This window comes from Acanthisitta chloris, unplaced genomic scaffold, assembly GCF_000695815.1.
Source record: "Acanthisitta chloris isolate BGI_N310 unplaced genomic scaffold, ASM69581v1 scaffold6459, whole genome shotgun sequence".
Classification (NCBI taxonomy): Eukaryota; Metazoa; Chordata; class Aves; order Passeriformes; family Acanthisittidae; genus Acanthisitta; species Acanthisitta chloris.
In genome coordinates this window covers 107,721-131,028 of record NW_008691941.1, presented here as the reverse complement: position 1 = coordinate 131,028, position 23,308 = coordinate 107,721, and the positions used below count along the sequence as shown (strand labels likewise).

Genomic DNA, 23,308 nt, shown 5'->3' with positions numbered 1-23,308 from the left:
AGATCAAACTCCCTTTTCAGGATGAAAACTGTTTGGTCTATAACAAGTCAAGATTTTGGTCATCCTTTATGTTATAGACCAAACAGTTTTCATCCTGAAAAGGGAGTTTGACTTGTTCCTTCACCACTGCACCCTGAAATATTAACCACAAACTCTCTACAGAGTAAATTTTTGTGGGCAGCCTCCAAAGTAACACACCTCAAACAGGCTTTCATTTTAAACCTCCTACAAATTTAAACAAAATTTTGCACATTGTTTTTGCAACCTTGTTTGCATTGCTGTCCCTTGTACCATCATCAGTGATCCGACTGAAGTTTCAGCTACAGCAAAAAACAGCCATGCTCTTCTTCAGCCAAAGTACCTGTGCTAAGGTTTACTTTGCTTTTGTTTCTTTTAAAAGGTAACTATCTAAAGTGGCAAGCCAAGTAGATTGGGATGACATCCAGACATGCCTCTCACCTTTCATGTCAGCCCAGCTCATAACTGCCAGAAGGGAGGCTAAAAACTCAGGAGAGGCTCCTTCTTTTGGCCAGCTAGAGTTCAAGTCAGGCTAGTGGTGGTCCTGATGCAAAAATTATCTTTTGAATCAGCTTTTCATTCACAGTAGTAGTTAAGACAGGTAAGTAATGAGTGAGACAGACACTGAGCATTTCCGGTTTAAAACATTGTGGCATTCCCTTCCAACTGGTTTACATTAGTTACAGCAGTCAGTATGTAAAAACACCTACAGACTTGGACAGAGCATCTGTGTTAGATAAACACCACATAACGGTTAGATATAATTGTTCCCTTTGTGTTTATATTATTGAAGGTAGACAACTGCACATGAAGACTGAGTTTAGAGACAGATCGTACAGCCAAACTTCCCAAATAAATGCTCTGGCATAACTCTGCTATGAAATCCTAAGGTTTGCATCCAGAGTTGCTGGTTCATGTCCATTATCAAATATGCACTGAGGAAAACACTACTGACAAGACAAAGAAGTTCAATTTTGCAACAGTCAGACACCAGTGCAAGAAACCATCACATCATCAGTATTGCTTTGATATCTGGGTAAGGTAGGTAGGGAGCAACGTGAGGCAGCAGGATTTTCTGTAACATCTTGCATTTTGCCATCAAAGATGATTCCAGGTTATTTCTGCAGATCCCTATGGCTGCTTATTTCTTCTTCTCCTCAGCTCTCCTCTCTGGATTACAAACCTTGCTCAGTCAGGAAGCACTTGCCTTTCTCAAAGGCAAAGCAGATGAAACAAGTCAACAGACACAAGGCAAAAATCACACTGATACAGGAAGAGTTGCTATGTGTTTTCCATGGTAAATTATGCCTCACTTTTATTGCAAAGCAAGATTTTATTATTGTGACTGTTGGCTTGTTTTATACAAGATTTATCATATAATTAATCTGTTACAAACATGATAAAAAGCTAAGAAAAATATAAGCACAAGGGAGAATTTGCCATATATTATAAATTACTATTTGAGAGCATCTGAATTAGAGCCAATAAATATAAGAGACAGCAAGTGCTTACAACATTTTAAAGCCCTTTTAAACACCAGGCAGAATGAGATGGGGAAAGAAAAAGAAAAGAAAACAGTGCTAATACAGCCTATTTCTAGAGAAAAAAACCCACAACTCCCACCCAAACTTCTGGTGATTTCTGAAATTAAAACACTTCCAAACTGCTATGACAACTAAACCACAGGATTACCTGAAATACATCCTTTAATGCAACAGTGCAGGCATATGAGTAAGTTTAAGGATCAAAAGTGCTTGCCCTGCACTAATACAATATCCACAAATTTTGTTCCATGTATTTTAGCAACAAAAAATACAGTACATTATGAAATTAATTCCACTACTTCCAAACTATTTAACGGTTCATTTTCCTATCTCTATATTATTCAAAAGCAGAGGCTAGGAATGAGCATTAAATTTTCTTGCTGTATTGATACAGAAGGTACTGACAAACCTATCACAGATGAAGAAATGGCAACTGTTTTAAAATAAACCGGAAAACAAAAATTGCATATGAACATCAGCACAGAAGAAAGTGAGAAAAGGCAGCAGAAAATTGAACAGCTCCGTATGAAGGGAAATTTTCAAATCCACATCAGAATAACAAACATGAAAATCTGCAATTGTCAGTTTGCCAGTCTGAACCACAGATTTCAAATTCCAAAATTCCTTTTGGTCCCCAGAGTGCACGGCACAGAATTAAAATATAATAAACAAACATTATTTTCATGGTCCCAGGCTTCCTACTGGTTAAACAGAAACATGCCTTTTACAGTAATTTTAGTCTCTATGTTAGCATAGAATAACTCAAGCCAAGTAGTACTACGTGTTTCCAGGGATTTCAATATATATTAGCTCATGGATGAAGATCATAAAATGCAAAAGTAAAACAAACTTGCCTTTCATAGCAGGATTACACCATGGTTCTTGAATCTTGCAGAGCTAATGGTTTGAAGGTCAGGCTCTTTGGAACAGATGCACTAATCTCTTATTATCTCTATATTACACAAATTATTTCAGATAGTATTTTTTACTTGGAAGTGACAGATAAAGCTCTTTTTGCTGCCCAGGATTATTGTGATCATTAATGAGAGTGCTTCTTTTTGGTGTGTTCAAAGTGTGAGAGGGTAGCTGTTATTGAGTACAGGCTGCTATAAAAATAGCAATGGCCAGTGAAATAGTAGGCAAAAATAAGACATAAATTTTATCCAGGTAAGACATCAAAATAAGGATTAAGCACAGGACAGATAAAGCTCTTTTTGCTGCCCAGGATTATTGTGATCATTAATGAGAGTGCTTCTTTTTGGTGTGTTCAAAGTGTGAGAGGGTAGCTGTTATTGAGTACAGGCTGCTATAAAAATAGCAATGGCCAGTGAAATAGTAGGCAAAAATAAGACATAAATTTTATCCAGGTAAGACATCAAAATAAGGATTAAGCACAGAATCCAGGTAAGACATCAAAATAAGGATTAAACACAATATATGCACAGAAAAAAAATAGATTCCTATGTACACTATAAATCAAGATCACATAAGGTAAACCTGAAGATCTATTGTCAGGAAAGACTCTAAGGAAATATGCAATTTTGTTATTATAGCCTCTTTAATAGATCAGACTTTAAAACTTCATGAGTACAATAGAATCTAACACGATGGAATATTGGAAAGAAAAAATAAAACCATAAAATCTGCATAAACCCTGGCTTATTTACATAAAGCTGATATTACTACCCTCCTGAACAAGGACTGGATAGACATAGTAAAACTAGTTAATTGGCAGGTAACTTCTAGTAAAATCACAATGAAAGATGACACTGAGAGCATGCAAATATCACAAAAGAGAAAGTTTGGGAAGCTCCTTGATAAATTAAATGAGATCACTACTGCCAGAATAAGAAACAATATAGAAGTGACTTTGAATAAGCTTAAGTAACATACATAGTATAATAATTATTTCATGGCCTTTAAATTGTAATGATTATTTGTTACTAAATGCACCATCTTTAGACTGCAGAAAATATCAAAACTAGCATGTCAGAAATTAGAAGAAGGATATATTTTAAAAGGAGTCTGCAATCACAAGATTTGCCCTATCTGTTAGTGATGCACCACTGAGCATAGGTAATGAAGACTATTTTCACTTTCTTTTGAAGTGAATTTTAATGTGCATTTCAGTGGCAACAGGAGCCAATGTCACCGAAATCTAACTCAAATCTAAAAGTTCTTTTACTTAATAATTCTTTCATACAATGTTTCTGATTGCATGTTTCCAAATGAATATATATATATATTCATGCTACCTCCTATTTTCCTCAGCTTTTAATACATGCATTTAATTTTTAACAAAAGGAACATATTCCAGAGGAAAATCAAAGGCATCTCTCTCACCAATGTCACCGAAATCTAACTCAAATCTAAAAGTTCTTTTACTTAATAATTCTTTCATACAATGTTTCTGATTGCATGTTTCCAAATGAATATATATATATATTCATGCTACCTCCTATTTTCCTCAGCTTTTAATACATGCATTTAATTTTTAACAAAAGGAACATATTCCAGAGGAAAATCAAAGGCATCTCTCTCAGCAAGAGCTATTTAATTTTTAACAAAAGGAACATATTTCAGAGGAAAATCGAAGGCATCTCTCTCAAGGCAAGAGCTTCCAATATATAGTCAGAGAAGTTCTTAGGCTAATTTAAGTTTTCTTCCATTGAAATGTTAAACTAAAAGCAATCTTTGTAACCCTTGAATGGAACCCTTGTCCAGTGGTGGTCTTTCACTGAAGACTGCATTATGTGTATGCCATGTTGAGAAAGGGGAAGATGCACAATAAAGACCAAAACTTTCAAAAGACTGAACTTCTCTATACAATTTTCTGTCGTCTTGAGAGCAACTCTGGGCTACACAGGCTCAGTGACCATATCAAACTAAATATAAAAACATGAATCCAAAGTGCAGGTCCTATTCAATATTTTCTTTTCCCCTACATCTGGAAGAAGTCGGGTTTTTTATGTCTTACATATTCATAAAAGCATGCAGAACTTTCACCAATGTCCAAGTTCACCATATTTAGATTTCCATGAAGCTATTCCCTGGACCTCACTGTCATCTGGATACTTAATGCATCCTATTTAAATAAAACTTCCAATATGTTTGTAATGTGTTTCAACAGTGAGGAAAATAATGCACTTTAGAAACCAAAGTCAACTTTCCCATAAACTCTTGTTCCAGCACAATGCTGTCAGAAAATCTGAAATAATTGCTATTACCTTGCTACTAGGACTTGATTTATATAAAACAGCATTATGTTTTTAATATAACTCACAATCCATGAGTTTATATTATGTTCTGTTCTATTCATCCCAACAGCACAGTAATAAATATAGCACCAACTCAGAATCATGGTGAAATTCTGGTCTGCTTTTCTTCAGGATTAGAAAGAGAAAGGAGAACATCTTGTGTATGCTGAAGTGATCTCTTATCATGCCATCTTCCTATTGAGCAAGGCAGGCGACCACAGTATTTTCAGGTATTTTGTAAAGATAACTTATGACCCTGAGAAGCTATTCTTTGGGTAGAAAAACTAGCAATCTGCACAAAAAGATCTTGTTACAAAGAGTTCAGCACTGTGCCATCAAGCTAGATTACAAACGTCACCATGCTATGTTCTGAAGTACAAAACATGAGCTGAAAGAACAGTCAAAGGGATGTGAGTATAAACATATACATTTGCAAGGCTATCCAGTGATGGATGAAGCTGTTTTAATTTAGTTAATGAGCTGTTCACATATCTTATGCATTTCTTCACAGTTCAACCAAGTTCACCAGCTTAAAAGATTTTAACAATCTTCTTACAGTGAAGTCTCAATTCAACTTGTGGCCAACATACCTTATAATAATATCACTAAAATACATCAAGTAATTAGGTACCACTACTTGCTCATTTAGCTAATTTTACACTGCAGAGAATAATTTATTGCATTTACCTCTAAAGAGTAACTAATTAAAATCCCCCAAATAGAAGCATTCTTAGTAGCAAGACACAAGAAATGAAGATGCTAAATGAAGCCATGAATTAATGATCCACATTATAACCCAGCAGCAGAGGTGAGTCCTACTAAAACATGTTGTAGGGCTTAAACATTCTATTGCTTTCAGCCACAGATTCCCATTTCAAGAAAGCTAAGACTGTCCTAGTTTGAAAGTATCATTAAACATGTTTAATATGTAAGTGATATTTAGACACACTTCAAAATATGGGCATTTAAGGTCCCATGGACTCTTTCCTTAAATCAATACCCCTATCTGGTTGCACACATGTGGTTATACATAGACATGTACACTAGATTACTATTTCTCTTATCACATGCTCCTAGGGACACAAAGAGTCACAAATATTTTTTAATCTGGCAATTACAATTATAAGACTGTTAGGAAGTCTTGGGTCTTCTGAAGACTCTGAGATTTTCAGTAGATCACTTCCAGTTCTGGAGTTTGCTCTTCAATAACATGGGACAATGGCACTTACCGTTCCTTTGTAAAATGCTTTCAGGCCTATGGCTGCCAACAATGCAAAGAACCATCACTACTATTAAAGAGATCTGATGAACTAAGAGTCAGAACATAAATTAAGAGCACATAAAATAAATTGCACTGCAAAGCAAAGTTCAACAGCACATGTTTACATAGCAGCCATAGCAGTTCTTGCTCTAGTTGGGATTGCCAAATGATTGCTATACTGCTACTACAACTCTAACAGGATAGAAATTTTTGGACAGCAAACAGAGAAAAACAATCTGCAAAAGGTGATCTGTATATTCACAGAACAGTCTTATTGGGTGAACAAACTCTTAAGCCTTGAAATCAGTGGTATATTTCGGTACCAAGCTCTCAAGAGCAATTGATTTCTTAAAAATAATCATATCCCACCAACAGAGATATTTTTTTATGCATAAAGAGAAACTACGTGTGTATGTAACAAGTTAACCAGCATGTCTTTGGAAAGGTCTTCAAGAGAAAAAGGAATGCTGCAATGCAAAGCATCATGGTTCACTTCTCAATTTTGCAACTTCATTTAACTCACAGTTCTTTTACAAAACACTGATGATCCTACATTTCTAAGGCACATGGCTTCTGTCATAAGGACTGCAAATACTGTAGTCATGGGCACCAAATGAACACAGATAAAAAGAGTAAAAGATGAGAAGAAAGTACAGAGATGTCATATCTGTCACTCTAAACTGACATCACAGAATCACAGGATAGTAAGGATTGGAAAGGATCTCCGGAGATCATCTAGTCCAAATCCCCTGCCAAGGCAAGGTCACCTAGAGCAGGTTACACAGGAACATGTCCAGGTTGGTTTTGAATGTCTCCAGAGAGGGAGACTCCACAAGCTCCCTGGAACAGCCTGTTCCAGTGCTCTGCCACCCTCAACATAAAGAAGTTCCTCCTCATGTTGAGGCAGAACTTTTTGTGTTTTACTTCATGGCCATTACTCCTTGTCCTGACGCTGGGCTCCACTGAAAAGAGTCTGGCACCATCTTCTTGACACCCACCTTTGAGATATTTATATGTATTGAAGAAGTCCTCTCTCAGTCTTTGTCATCATTCATCCACCCTCCTTATGGGATCAATCACAGATCCAACTGGACATTTGATTTGCCTCACTGTTTCTCTTCCTCCCTTTTAACCCAACCAAAGGTCATGTTCTCCATATATTTTTTTGCCCATTTCAGCAACAGACTATTTGCAACTATAAAGGAAAAGTATTATATAAACAATAGCAAAAAAAGCATAGTATGAACAGAAGCATTAACATACAAAAGTTATCTTCCCCAGAGTAAAACTGAGACAGTGTTTATTTACTGCTCATTATACCAAACACATGGCAACACTAGATGAGTAAGCAGCACATTGCAGTTTGCTGTGCTTTCCAATTGCCCTTTGAAGACTGAAAGTATTATCATATTCTAAGCTTGCAGAAACTGGCAGTTCCATATCATAGAAAAAAAAAAGCAGCATTTTTGTTAATGGTACAGAAAAAAAAAGAACATTATTAAAGTACTTACATTTTCATCATAAACATTGTATCACAGGGCAATGCTGTTATTATATATTCTGCTTGACTGATGACAGTGCATGGAAGGCTTGGATCATGACAGTTGTGCTGAGAGCACAAGTAATTGGAGTTAATAAATTTCAAATTCACTGTGTCATTTCCATCTACATGGTTATTCAGTTTTTTGCTTTGATTGGAAAGATTTATAGTGATCTCATAGTCTTACTTTTGATGATGACATTTGCTTATCAGAAAAGGTAAGATATTTAAGGAGATCATCAGATGTAAAACTGCCTTTCCTTATTTCTTCTGGTTTGATCTCATTTAATGACATCAAATATTCACCAGCATTTGCACAGAAAGATTTGTTTCTGATGGACCAGAATGATTAAGGCTGGAGAGGTTATTTTTCCCTCCTTTACAGAGTATCTCCCTGTCCAAATCTGTAAACTCTGAGTAGTATAGTGACAAGCTGGTACAATCTGAAGATGATTACGGGGAAAAGTCACTCTCCTGGAATTTTGGCCATGGGCAAACTTAGGATCAGAAACTGTGAGGCAGACTGGGAGAGTGTGAACCTTGGCTAAATGGGGATCTCATGAAATTTCCTGACATTGTTGCCAAGTTGGCCATAAACATGGCTATTCCCTTGAAGCAGAGTATAGGGTACCCAGACATGGAGCATGAAAATTCTGTCTGAGAAAAACTGAATAAAACTGTATTTTCAACTATGTAAATGCTGTTAAAGTAAAACTGTAAATTACTACTCAAACCCATCACAGTTTCTATGTCACCTTCTCAGCCACTTTTTCTCCTGTGTGTTCCCCAGTCAATGACAAAGGTCCATCTGTTAAGAGCTAACTCCTGACCTACGACTATAATCCCTGCATAAATATATTAAAGTTGCCTGCTCTAACACATGCTAGAGATGATAGGTCTCTTCTTCCTGTCATATATTGTCAGAGCTGTGAATTTTTTCACAAAGGAAGAGAAATAAGTGCAATACAAATGCAACTCTGCTCCGTCACGTGGTTGTGCCTAACAAGGGCCATTACTGAGACTCCAGACAAAGAGTTTGTTTACCAGATTAAGTGACTTTTGGTTTGGTTTGGTTTGGTTCTCCTGGTAAATTACTTTTTTCCTATCAATAAATACTAAATTTCAACAGAGTACTTGCAGTATGTAAAAAACAAACGAACACTACTCTGTGTACCCTGGAGTTTGTTTTGTGTGCCCCTTGAACATCTTCCCCCGTTAACATTTGGAGTCCAGACTGAAGAAAGCAGATGAGCCTCGTCAAGGAAATCCCCCCACTCTGCCCTGACCATGAACTCTAGAAAAGAGCTGATCAGGCAGGAAAGAAGATGGTTAGTGGCAATTTTCAAAGGAAGAGTGATGGGTAAAACTACAGCAAAAAGTACATAAATCCTAGGTCACATCTATACTTAATTCAGTGTTTAAGTCTGGCCATGCTCTCAGAGAGAACACACTATCAAATCTAACAAAATGGTAGAGCTATAAATAAAGCCATCAAGAGCCATGTGAAAGCAAAACTAATCAAAATAGCAGCCCTGAGAGTCATCTCTGGAAAAGCTTTTGGATATTTTATCCTGCTTTATAAACAGGAATCTACTTGCATGTACCTGCATTAAAATAAGCTGTCAATCTGACAAGTTCTGTTTCTGAGACCAGAGAAATCATAACAAATATATGGATTTCCAAGACACTGATTTTTATCCCAAAGACACAAAATCCACCATTAAAATCCCCCAACTTTCAGTAGTGCTTCACACTGATGTTTTGCAAGCATCGTATAAAACCAAGCTTCAAAGACAGGAGCTGGGTGTCTGTTTTGGGCAGTCACCTTATCTTATCTAACCACAAAATATCTGTGCTTCACAGAGCACAGAACTAAAGTAAACCAGAAAGACAACTTCTTCCTCTGGGCTTAGCCTTGACCTAGATTGACCTGAAGCATGGTTAAGCTTCCATCACACAGAGAATTTCTGCTGGGACTGTCAGATATCTAGAGCTTCCCAGAAGAAAAACATTTCTAAGATTCCTGGTAAAGCAATGTTTTTTGAAGTGATTAGGAACCAGAAACTGATTTTTTGCAACATGAAAAATGGCTATATGGGTAAATGAAGTAAAGCATATACTAGTGTCTGTCCGTGAACATCAAGAACTATAATAAATACTGAGTAATTTTAAAGCAATTGTTAGGTAACTTATGATGATAAAACCCCAAGAGTTCATTAAAAAAATACTGTAGTTTACTCTTTCAGCCTTTTGACTGTCTTAGGTCTATGACACAGCAGTTAAATATTTGTAGACTTCAGTCTGAAAATCTAAACAGATTGTCAAATTTCAGTAAATTCAAGCAAGCTCAGGGATGAACCTTCTAACAGAGACCTGAGGATACACAGAGGCCACATGTACTGTTATGAGGTCTAACTATACTGAGGTCTGTACAAGAGGAAACAGTAATTCAAGTTCAGCATTGCACAGTATTTTCATGCCCTACTCAGAGTAAGTTATACCAAATAACTGACATGCCTAACATGTAACAACACAATAGGAATCAATAGAGATTTAAACAAACATCACTTTACAATATTGGTCCCATTTTGGAAGCTCTATCGCCATCACACTCTCCAAAGTGCATGTTTATCAAACTAAAGAAAAGCTGGCACAACATTCAAAAGCTTGATGAAACTGTAAAAATATGCCACAGTTGATAAAAAAATAATTGTACTTTGACAACATGCCATTGACAGAGATCCCAACATCTCTAACTTCCTGGGCTCTTATTTTAACTTGTCTTTTCTTGGCAATTTGAAGAAAATTTAACAGATACAATAAACTGGCTAGTCAAATGGCGTGGTTAAAAATTACTCAAAGTTTAATTTAAACACTTTAAATACCAGAACATGTACAAGGGAAAAGATAATGTAAAGATAAAAGGACATATTCAAATGTAAACCTCTGTAAAAATCTCACCAGTGTCTGACTGATTTACTGAAAAAGCAATCACACATGGATGTTTTGATGAAAGCCATTCACATGCACAGGGAGCAGACATTTCCAGGGGATAAAAGCCACTGCTCATCAGCAGCATTTACACATGAATTGCAAGCAGATGCCAGTGAAGAGCCAAGCTTTGTTCTGAAGAAGAAATTCATTGGGTGCCTCGATGCACTTTTTCTCATCTCTTTGTGTTCTGGACTGGTAGTCAGGAAGAAAGTTTGGACTAGCAAGTACTATGGGGTGCGTGTCTTCACCTTTGTTCTATTTTAAGGCATGCCAAAGGGGCTATTACTTACGTGAATTTAATTTATATGCCATCTAAAGTATGTAGAGGTCTCTGGGCAATACAAGTTATTAAATCAGAGATCTAATTCCTTTGTCACACAGTTTACATTAGACTGCTGCTCCTTCTCGGAAACAAAGTCAACATTGGACTGGCCAATAGCCCTGGCTAACAGATACACTGCCTGACAGATGCATGTGGGAATGATACCAGTGACTGTCCTTAAACACACAGAATCATAGAATCAACCTGGTTGGAAGAGACCTCGAAGATCACTGAGTCCAACCCTACTGCCGTTACTAGACCATGGCACTAAGTGCCACATCCAGTCTCATCTTGAAAACCTCCAGGGATGGTGAATCCACCACCTTGTTTATCATCTCTCCTATCCTGTCCTGCAATGCTGCTGTTACGTGGACCTCAGCCAGCTGAACACAACCTCCCTTCTTGATCTGTAAAAGGTGCTGGAGAAGGGAATTGCTTTTATGATTGTACCTTTGGTGTGCTCAGACTCTTTCCTATTCATATGCAAAGCTCCTACATGGAGAAACTATGTACCCAGGGCTATGCAAAGCTGAGTGAAAGTCTTCAGCTGAATACCTTTTGAAGAAAAAAAAAAGTATTCAGCAACACTGAAATATTTTTGAACCTGCTCTGACACTTTCAGCATTTTATTTAAAAATGTCGTTCATATTTATTCATATTTAAGGAAGCACTCAAGCTAAATCGTGTCCTTTTAAGATGGACATTATAAGCTGTTAGATTTGAAGAAAGTTTTCATCCAGCTTTGACAAAACTTTTACAATTATTTTAAACCATTATATGAATCTTTTTCTTTTCATAATTTTACTGAGTTCTGTATATTTCATTACTTGTGATACAAAATTGGGAGTATCTAAGGGCCATTATCTGTATTGCAGACTATTAGTTCCATTATAGATAGAATAAATAAATAAATAAATAAAACAGCTTGTTTTATAAAGGCACTATCATAATCAGCTGCAGTAAAAGCAGCAAGCTTTATTATTATTATCATAATAATCATTATTATTATCCTTGAAAATCCCTTAAAAACTGCTGAGAATCTTTTTTGTCCTAGGTTAGGCTTACTGCTTTCCATTTGGATTCTAATCATTGTATTCCTAGCCAAAAAATAAATTAAAATTACTGACAAATCCCTCAAAGTTCATCTCCACATTCACATGTCAAAGTGTAAAATAAGATTAAAATTGCGTACAGGATTTTTCTAAGTATTAGGTATTTGCAAATACTGAGTTGTGGCAGGTATTACCCTTTACTTCAATTACAAATACAGTCTTCTAATCAGTCATTTGGGGTGAAATAAAGACAGGTAAGAAAATGTAGTTCTAGACTGAGCAATTCTTGCTGCTTACTAAAGGGCAAGCAAATACTTCTTAGCAGCACCATTAGACATGCACATTATCATAGCTACAAAATAAAGTGCAAAAAGTATTCCTGTACTCTTATTCCTTACATTGGGTCTGCATACTGAACTACTAATATGAGAGGACCTCATCAGTGTATATAAGTATCTGCAGAGAGAATGTCAAGAGGGTGGATCAGGCTCTTCTCAGTGGTGCCAACCAACAAAACAAGAGGCAATGTGCAGAAACTGATGCACAGGAAGCTCCACCTGAATAAGAGGAAGAACTTCTTTATTATGTAGGTGACTGCACAGTGGAATGGATTGCCCAGAGAGGTCATGAATTCTTCCTCACTTCAGATATGCAAGAACTGTCTGGATGCAATCCTGAGCCATGTGCTGTTAGAAGATCCTGCTTGAGCAGGGAGGTTAGACCAGATAACTCACTGTGGTCCCTTCCAACCTCACCGATTCTGTGTTTCTGTAATGTCTGTGACTCAAATGCTTCTTCGGATTCAGCTCAATGCACCTTTTTTTTAAACTCATCCAACCAGTATCTTATCATCAAATGCATTATTACCACACATTTTTATAATTGTCTTATTAAAAAAATTAAATTCAAGATTTTAAAAAGTCAGCTTTATTTTCTAAAATATACAGAACTAAATAATTTCTTGTCCCTCATGGATTTAGAGATAGGATATTTGCATTTGAAATGCCATACTGAACAGACTCTCTCATTCAAATGAAAATCAAAGTCTATGTTAGACAAGTAAAGGACTGCTTTTGAGAGGAAAAAAATAATTCTATCAAAATTAAGCTGGATCATCTGACTCTAAACAAAGGGGCTGTATTCTTATTTGACAAAGGGATTAATTTCTATGCCACAGAGTGAGAGTAGACTGACCACAGATACTCTAAACCTTTCTACAAAATCCCATAAGTTCCAGAATGCCACAAACTGTGGAAATGATCAGGCAGAAAGTGTATGAAGAGTAATAAAATTCAAGTTTTAAGACTGACATTCTTTTACAGAGAGGCATTTATGCAGAAATTTTAAATGTGAAGATAGTAGATTTTTTTTCCCCTCTTGGTAGTCCTCTGGCATCACTCTATTTCCTCTTTCTGTCATAATTTTGATACTATTTCAACTCAGTGTTTCAACTTGCACAAAGTAAAGCTTGTGAACACAGTATGAATCAGATGAAAAATAAAATAAAAATCCTCTTTAAGCAGAACTCAGTTAAAGATAGAATTAAGTAGGCCTTTCTATAAAACATTTCATAAGAAAATACAATATAAACACAACAGCGAAGTTACACTTATTAAATCCATTTGACATGTTCTGAAATTATACAAGACATGCATGTCATAATTTAGCCATAATCAAGATTATGCTTTTGGAAAGTAATAAATTCTCCTAAACCCCATGCTTCTAATACATTGGAAACAGCTCAAAGTGCAGTTATTGATGCAGTAATATCTCTATTAAAAAAATCTAGGAGAAGTTGCAAATAGAAAGGCAAATGAATACTACTGAGTACAATCAACTAGCTATGTTACAGGAGACAGTCACAATTTATATTTCAGGAAAAAGGAAAAGAGCCACATGTAGCACCAACTCAACAGAGCAGTGAGACTTTGTTTGAAAATACTAGCCCTTATTAGGAAATCTTTTGGAAGATGAGTAACTGGAACTGAATTATGTTTCTATTAAGGGTAGTGAATTCCTCTGAGACGGCAACAGTAAATAAAAGAGAACATGCTTACATTCACTCAATAGTTTCAAAGAATTAAGTATCATTACTAGAACAAAGAGTTCCTCTTACAAAAATAACCAGGTCTTTTTCTTTGTTCTCCTCCAACCCCCCCAAAAACATGTGGGTGCAGGATCAACATGAAGCTTTGCTGGGTTCAGGGGGGTGCTCTTTGCTGCTGGCTGTCAGGTTTAGAGCCCAGATCCTGTCACCATTCCTAAGGAACCATGGCCATCCCTGCTGCCTCACTACAGGCTTTTTTTGGATCTACTGAAAAGAAAACTCTATCTTAATGTCAATCTCCTTCCATTGTTCTTTTTGCGCAATAGAGTCGTTGTCCTCATAGGTCACCACAACTATGCAGAGCAAGCTCCAAGGGCCTGCTCTGGGAAAAATAACAACCCAGATAGGAAAGACTCTTGCAGAGATAATACTGAACAGTCAAACCAGGCTAATGAGGGAGCTGCAGGACAGACCACCACACTTCTGCTAGGGTGCAGAAAGTTAATTTACAAGTACACGTAGTCTAAAGTTAAGGAAAAGATTTGCAAACCATGCAGACTTAAGAAAATGAAACAGAGATATCTGTAGATACAGAAGTTCATGTGTAAATGCAAACCATTCTTGCAGAGATAAATGTCCAATGTAAGCAAGCACTTGAAAAGGCTCGTCTAAAACACAGAGAACAACATGTGAATTACAGAAGACTAAACTAAACCTGTGGGGTAACTGTCTAGCTCTAAGACTCATGGTAATTCTGAATTCCAAGATAATTTTCTGAACCTGCCATTAGAAAATCTGCTATCTTGCAGCATTCCATCTGGATGAACAGAAGATGGCAATACAAGAAAGTAATATCAGAAAAGAAATCCTGTGAAAACAGCAATGGGGTATTGTGCTAGATAAGAAGCAAAAAAAAAGGCTGTTTCCCTACTGTGCTAAATGCTTTGAGAGATTTAAGATATGCCTCTCTCTGTTCTACTAGAAACTTTATTGTAATTTCGATATAAATATAAAAGCAATTTTTAATTAATTTATACCTGTTTGTTCTTATACCACTGTTTCTGGTGGTGTTACCCTTTAGCTTCCAAAACTCTTCTGTCTATTCAACCCTCATTTTTATGGGCTGAATAAGTCAGGCAATAAATCATCCTTCAGGACAAACATCCAGCATTCATTTTCTCAAATGCTGAGTGACCAGTATTGCAGATGAGCTGCCAGCTGTGCCTCATTCAGTAATGTGGGCATTTCCTAGGCTCTCCAAGGAATCACCTTGACTAATGCACCCAGGATAGCATTTGCGTTTTCCTGGCCAGATCTTATACATTCTTACACAGCTTACATTCATTCTGTGGTTTTTATTATACCCACGTCTTCTTCCTTCTCCTATGTTTTTTTCTAGATGACAGAGCTCCCAGATTCCATCTGGAAATTATCATTAGTCATTCTGAAAGGAATGATTTTACAATCTGCATTGGTGCAATTTTTCCAAGTTCTACGATTCTAGTCCTCAAGTTCATCAATCCTTCCTCTAAATTACCTGGAACTGACATACTTTCCAAATCCATACCATCAACATATTCTAGCAGCATACACACTAGCTCTCATTAAAATATTAACAAGATCTGACTGTGGTTTTTGTCTTAGAAACTCAACCAGTAAGCACTCTCTGGCTCCTGGTTTAAGAAGACCAGCTGATGCCTCCATCCTAACCAGTTTCTTTCTTATATCCACTATTCCTTCCTGCTCTTCATGTTTTCTATCCAGTCTAATAATCATAGACGGTTTATTGAATCTTAGAACTTTATGCTAGCACTCAGATTTCTATCAAATAAATGCAATTTTTTAGATAAGCACAATTTCACTACAGTAATAAAAAATAAACTCAGGTTATAAGATAAAATAATCATGCTCTGAAATGCATCCTTGTCATTGTTTATAATTGAGACTTAATCAATCAAAATGAATTGCTGGGGGGAAAAAAAAGCCTGACCACTACAAGAACAGATTGTCATGACTCTTGTAAAAAAGGTAACAAAATTATGGAAAGAAGCAACAGTGTTTCTCAAGAAAGATAACAACAACCTGTCCTTATCCCAAAGGCCTTCACCCTCCAGCTTATTTAATTTCTTGTTTGTTATCTGCTTTAGCTGTCCATACTATCTATACCTGTAGGAAATCTCTCACTGTGTCATAAAATTACTACAAGGATGGACAGAACATTAGTCCTACTGACATTATCAGAGAAGGACTGAGAAAATTAAAAATGGATTTTTTTTTCTTAGCTGTGTCTACTCTGAAATGATGTGGCTGAGCCTGGAAAGCTGCTTTACTTCCCTTAATTCCCATGTTTCCCAGTCAGGATTCTGTTTAAAATAGACTAGTGGTGATTGTTAACAGCCTAAGTATCTCCAGTGAACCATATTCTCCACCACCAGAGGATATCTTGTGTAATGGATGGGACTTTCTTTTCTAAATCTTTACCTAAACTTCATTCACCACAAAGCCACAAGAGAAAGCCTTCTTGAGATCAGACTTAGAAGGTGAAATGTGAGGCAGTCAGCCAGATGAAGAGGAGTTCCTGAAGCAGGAGTGAGGTCACAAAAGGAGTACAAGTATCCTGGGGGTTAACAAGATTATCAGAACCTCACTGCTCAGTGACAATTTCCTCACTTAGATGACAGTACCTTATCTGAAATCAGTAATTTGGAGCTTAATTCAGAAGAACATACAGAAAGCCTTCCTCATGGAGAAAATTACGGGAAATTACAGAAAATGTACTTTAGCAGGGAATTCCATTTTTTACATAGGGAAATACATTATAAATATTCTGTCATATATTCTCACATGATTCTCACATGGTTATGTTCAGATTGTAAGTTACTTCCTGAGTGAAGCAGTCACACTTACAGATTCTTTCCAAGTATCCAGGCCCATAAACCTTCACATAATTTCTAAAACTTTGGAATTTGGCTGTTAGAACTGATTTTCACACAGTAAATTTTACAGAAGGTCCTAGGAGAATTTCTTTTCATTCTCAATAGCAGAGACATTATTAAGCTGCACAAGACATTAAAATTAATTAGACCTATATAAGTTTCTCCTCCCATCTTGTACACTACAGGAAGGAAGGGTAGTGGGTCCCTGATTTTGGGCGAGTATTGAGTCTCCAACAATGGGATTTGGAAAATCTACCAAGTCTTATGCATATATTGCTGTACAAATTAATTCAGTTCACTGATTTCTGAAAAAAATTAACTTAAAAAGTAGTGACTAACAAAACATGACACATTTTGTCTGTTCTTCTTACGCCACAGACAGTACTGTTATTCTGAGCCACAGTAAGACAAAGTAAATATGATTTGCAGGTCTGTTTTACAATCGTGAATAATACATAATAACAATTCTTTTATTTGCTCTTTGAGTTTCATTACAACTTCAGATGTTCCATTCCTTTCAAAATTCCAAGCAAAATTTGGAGAGCTATAGTATCTTTCTATGAAGAATGGGAAAATCTGAGCTTTACATAGTTAATGCTGAGAAGTGTTTGGAAGTCATAGTTTAGATTTTAAGTTATTTATTAACTTCACTGACAAAAGTGAATTAGGGCTCACAAGAGGGAAATCATCCTATGTTTTTTGTTAGACATACAGTCCTTTTTCCCAGTCAGAGTTGGAATACTGAGTAAGATGGAGCAAAGATTTGTTCTGCACAGGAACTCCTATTTCAATGAGATTTAGGAGCTAGAAAGGATCACCAGATCAAACCAGAAAAAGCATTCTGTAAAATACTTAGCCCTGGACAGGGACACCTTCTTACTACATCAGGTTGCTCAAGGCCTCATCCAGCCTGGCCTTGAACACCGACAGGGTTGGGGCAGCCACCATGTCCCTGGGCAACCTGTGCCAATGTCTCACCACCCACAGCGTAAAAAACTTTTTCTTCACATCTAACCTAGACTTTTCCCTCCTTCAGTTTGAACCTATTTCCCCCTGTCCTATCATTGCAGTTCCTAACACAGTCCCTCTCCAGCTTACTTGTAGTCCCTTCAGGTATTGAAAAGTTGCTCTGAGGTCTCCATGCAGTCTACTCTCCAGGCTGAACAGCCCCAAATTCCTCAGCCTGTCTTCATACATCTGTGACATTTATCATTTGGTCCAACTGCATGATTATATACTTTCTGGCTTAAGATTCATGAGTAGTGTAGAAGAGTATCACAACTTTTTTGTTAAAGCTGATCAAGCTTTATATTGTGAAAGAATCACTTCTACTGCTCATCTGGCAATAAAAGAAAACCATGGGGAATGGGTGAGATATTTGATGGTATAAATAAACAATATTGTTACTTACCTAGTTTAGATTACCCTGACTATGTGAGAAGAATCCTGCAATGTGAGTGCATTCAATGCTAGGCTGAAGATTTTCCTCTTTCTTTTCCTTCTTTTAGTAAGAAAGAACCCTTAGGGTCAGATCCTGCTCCCACTGAAGATAAGAGCAAAAGTCTTCACTAGGGTTCAGGAGCAGGACAGGGACTTCAAAACATTTTTCTTCCCTTTTGTATGTTTCTATACAAGCTTTTGTTCCTTCAGGCTATGCAGATATGAAGCTTTTAAGATTTCTGAAGTTGCAAGAGAGTTGGAAGTCTTATGTCCCTAATGACGCATCATGCCATCATCTAATTTATCTGAAATAACTGACCCCAATTTTCCAGTGTCATTTTTAAAGGAAAAAAAGATTGGATTTACTCTTGATGAAGAAATCAAAGGTAGTTTTTAAAAACATATTTTATGCCACTACAGGTACAACCTTTTATCAGAGTTGCATAACTGCCATTCATTTGCTCAGATTTCAGTTCCCACATTCATACTCAGCTCTTCTGCTAGAAGAAATTTCCTGCACATAAAAGCTGCTCTTAGCCAAACCATTATCCACTGCTGATACCCACATATGTCTCTGCAGTTCCTTGCCTACCTGTAAACAAGGCTTCTAAGAGACAAATACACTTTTCATTGATCAGGACTGAAAGTTATATGGTACATATTCTAAAAGGCATTGGTATATTGCTTTTTTCAGATGTCTAATCATCAAAGAAAATGACTCAGAAATTTATTCACAGCTGGAAAATCTTCTCTCCCGAGTGTTCTATATTCATATACATGTAACACAGATGCCACAGATGAAATAATGGTAAACCATGTTTGGTGAGAGTCCTGTTTCCGAAGAGTGTGTTTCTCACTCACCTGTTTGGCTAAGTTGAGATGTGCTTCTGCTCCTTCGAGACACTATGGCAACCACTTTGGCACTAAAGCTGGAACGCCTTTTCTTCCCACCTGTTCCCACCATGCCGACAGCCGTGTCCGACTGACTCCCGTCAATGTGCTCCAGCTTATACATCTCTCCGCTCACACTTGTGCTCTTAGTGATTCTCCCTGAAGTCCCCATCCGTCTGCCTTGCATTTTAGGAGTAAATGTACTACAGTTACAAAGTAAAAACAAACATGTTAATTCGTCTGTGTAACAGCATTTCCAAAAGCCTTTTTAACAAAAAATTAGTAAATTATTTTTAAGCCTTGGTACATTTTCACTTATTTGGATCACAAATTAAAGGTTAGTTTGATGCTCCTCGGAGTACATATTTCCAGTACTGTAATTTGCTCTTCACTTCTTTGGGGGAAATAAATAAAATGAACACTTTCCCATGTTTTGAAGTGACAGAAAAAGAGACATGCAACACTTAAAAGTTATGTGAAGCCTTCCCTCAATACAGAAACAAAAAAAAAATTTTACAACCAAAGAAAATTAACATGGGCCAGTAGTGTAACACATGTTATCAGTTCTGTTCACCAAAGCCTTAAGACCTAATAAATATGAAAACATCATCTATATTTTCATACTTCACAGAAAGAGATAATATAGTATGTATATTCTGGGTCTTCAGTCTCTCACTTCTTTAAAGGTAAGTGCAATAATCACAGTCTGAAGGCAAAATAATGTTGAGGCAAAAAACTCTAATGACACACTAGAACTTTCGTTGATTGACAGAAAGATGAATTGCTCTGTCAGTTCTGTTTGATTTCCTTTAGCTATTGCATTGCATTTGAATGTTTCTATACAAATCCTTTTTCTGCCCCTGCACAGAGAGGCAGCATAAAGTATTCAGAAACACGCTCTAGAGAACAGTCTGAAATACACACAAGACATACTAATACACAGTCCTAACTCTACTATGACCAAGCAATGCCCTAGCTCTAATGGCAATGCAAAGTTAGTGGCTACCCTACAGAGATACAGAAATTTAAGCTGCAGCCAGACTCACTTCAGATGTAGTTGTTAAATCAGCCAGGCAAGTAGGAAAATCCTTGATCTTGTATTGCTGATTAGGCCTACTGGTAACATACTAATTTTAGGGATTTTTTTTTCAGTAATTCTGTATTTTGAAGTGAAATTTATTTGTTCACCAACAGTCCTGCTGTCCCTCCCATCAGGTTCCCTTCCCAGCAGATGTGTTGTGCTGCTCCTGTCCCCAACTTCCCTCCCTGTGTACCCTCCAAGACAAGGAGAAGTGTTAGAGGCACAGGCTTCTTTGTCATGGCTGGTTTCAGGTGGGTAGGAAATCATGCCAGGGAGAAATGAAGGGGTGTATGGGAAAAAAGATAACATCCTGTGACTTCTATGGATCTGGGTCCTGCTAAAATTTAAATCAGTCCTGTCCAAATACAGATCCAAGAGAATATAAAATAATGCATAGCTAAATTATGTTTTACTGACAGTTACCAGGATTTACTAATGTGTGACCATAAGTAAGAGCAGATAAAAACAGACAGCATTTTTGGAAGAAGCTGGATGAGTAAAGCCTTTGAATAGACAACACTTAATGACCACTAGCATTCTCTGCACAGGCTTTTAACTATGCTCAGAGCTTAGGATCTGCTCCTGTTAAATTCAGATAAAATTCCCTATCACCTTCACACAGAACAAGGTGCTGTGATGCATTGAAGTACTCAAGAACACATTTTAGTGGACCACCTGAGGCACATGAGCCTCAGTCTACAGGTACTCTCTTGTTCCCTCCCATCCCACAGAAACTTTAGTGACTGGCTTTTGGGTTTGCATGGCAAAAATAATAAGGCATGTATTTTGATGTCTCTTTATAAAATTCCTTTGTCTCTTCCCCAGCACTTACTCACTCATACGTATGTGAGCACACAAACATCCACACACACATAGTCAATCATTCTAGGAAGAATTGTAACTGAAAAAAAACCCCAACTCCAATAGAAATATGCAAGTATCAAGGAAAAGGTTTTGTGTATGGCAAACTAGTTCTATTCACTTAAAAATAATATCAAATTGAGAAAAAAATGCCTGAAGTATTTCCCATTTTCAAACTAGAGATCAGTTTTCATGGGGGAGGTTAATTCTTGGCTTTGACATAAATCAGGTCCCTAATATAGTGTAGGTGTTTACTTTATAAGCTACATATACTGCTGCTTTCTAAAGCCTAACCCTAACCCTAACTGCAGTCCTAGGACCCAGTAAAGGAAAATCAAGTTTCAGCGATGTTATTAACAGAAAGATTAAGTGCAAAGGGATATATGTAAACCTATGCAGATCCTTTTTTTTTTGGTGCTTCTAAAGCTGCAGTGAACACTAAATGATGATGTTTTTATAGTGGTTCACAGAATGCAATAACCTCAACTTCACAAAATTCCTAACCTAAAATCGAACCCAGCAGCTACTTTTCTTTCAGGGAACACAGAATCCATTCTTTACCTCTCCACAAAAACTGCAAAATGAAAAAACACAAATTGGGATTGTCACATAGGTATCATTATTCTTCAAATTGCAAACTAATTTTAAAAAGCAGTGATGAAAATCACAAAAAAGTCACTTGAAGAGGACAGAATCACATAGGCCTTATTATTAGGGCTCCTATTTCCTACTTTGATTAGATGTGGATAATACCTTTCCACCAGCACTTGGAGTTGGATTTCAGTGACTCTCTCTGTGTTGATAATGATGGTCCCTACACAAAACTTTCTGTTGGCATTTTGTTCCCATTTTGAGCCATGGAGTTGTCAGTTCTGTCAGTGCTTGAGTTTATGTATTGATACTTCAGTAAGAGAAACTGAAAATACTTCTCTTTTGAGAGCATCTGCTGACATTTGAGCTGTACTGACATGTACTTTACTTACATTCTAATCTATAAACATATAATTTTGAGCAATAAAGTTTAATGGACTATAAAATCTGCCATGCCATTAAAGAATTGTTTATCATACTATTGAATTTGCTCTATTGAATTTCAGGTGTTTATGAATATGATAAATACTGAAATTACAATGTTTTTATGCTAGCCTTCACTTTTGTTTTCTACAATGGACATGGAATGCTCTAATCTCACGTTATTTAATATGAATTTAGGAGATAATGATGTCCATCAGCTGGGAAATAAGAATTGATAGTATTGTAACTTTGGCAAAAAGATGTTTTTGACGCATGAATTCACTAATTCAGAGACTATGAATACTTCCTGAGAAATAGATAAACTACCTTTTACAAAGACCCACATAAATTTCATTTTTTATTCTTTGTGACAGGTAGAGGGAACTAGAAGATTCACCTTAATAAAAACCAACGAAAACCAAAACCAAAACCCCACCAAAACTGAGAAATTTAGAATTCAGTTTAATCTTGTACCTGTTTTTATTTTGCAAATATGAAGTCCTACTTTCTTAGGAAATATGTTCTAGTGTACTAGTACAAAACAGTTCTTAATTTGCTAGAAATGTGCTTAATGGGATAAGACCATGGATCCTATGCTGTCCAATGCTTCCCCCCCTGTCACAACTAAATAAACAGATTAAGATTCCTTTCTATTCTTCTAATCCCTGGACTGTTTTGTCATTTGCCATTAATTGAAACAGTTAAGAAAAATGGGCATTTCAAATTCAGTCTTCTTACACCATATAATTGAGTACCCTTAGAACACAATATTTTTCCATTGCATTACTGGCTATCACTTGAAGAAATACTTGTTACTTTCTTCAGTATTGTAAAATTGTAATTTATGAAGCACCAAAAAAAAGGATCTGCATAGGTTTACATATATCCCTTTGCACTTAATCTTTCTGCTAATAACATCACTAAAATTTAATTTTCCTTTACTGGACTTGTTGTGATTATCAACACATTCATTTGAATGCAGGTGGAAGATTTTGCAGTTTTGTGGCTAGAATTGGTAAATTATTAAATTATATTTAAACCTAGCTAGCA

The 23,308-nt window shown here is 36.5% G+C and overlaps 1 protein-coding gene across 11 annotated transcripts in view; it reads right to left on the bottom strand.

The window, feature by feature from the left end:
• Positions 1-23,308, bottom strand: part of RIMS1 (regulating synaptic membrane exocytosis 1) — a 121,804-nt gene that overhangs the window by 16,447 nt on the left and 82,049 nt on the right. For 9 of the 11 annotated variants that reach the window (XM_009082435.1, XM_009082437.1, XM_009082440.1 and 6 more), the window contains one exon: positions 19,273-19,505. The exons of the other annotated variants lie outside the window; for them this stretch is intronic. In XM_009082435.1, coding sequence (XP_009080683.1) covers positions 19,273-19,505 — 233 coding nt within the window. The remainder of the gene's footprint in view (positions 1-19,272; positions 19,506-23,308) is intronic. 11 annotated transcript variants of the gene reach the window in all.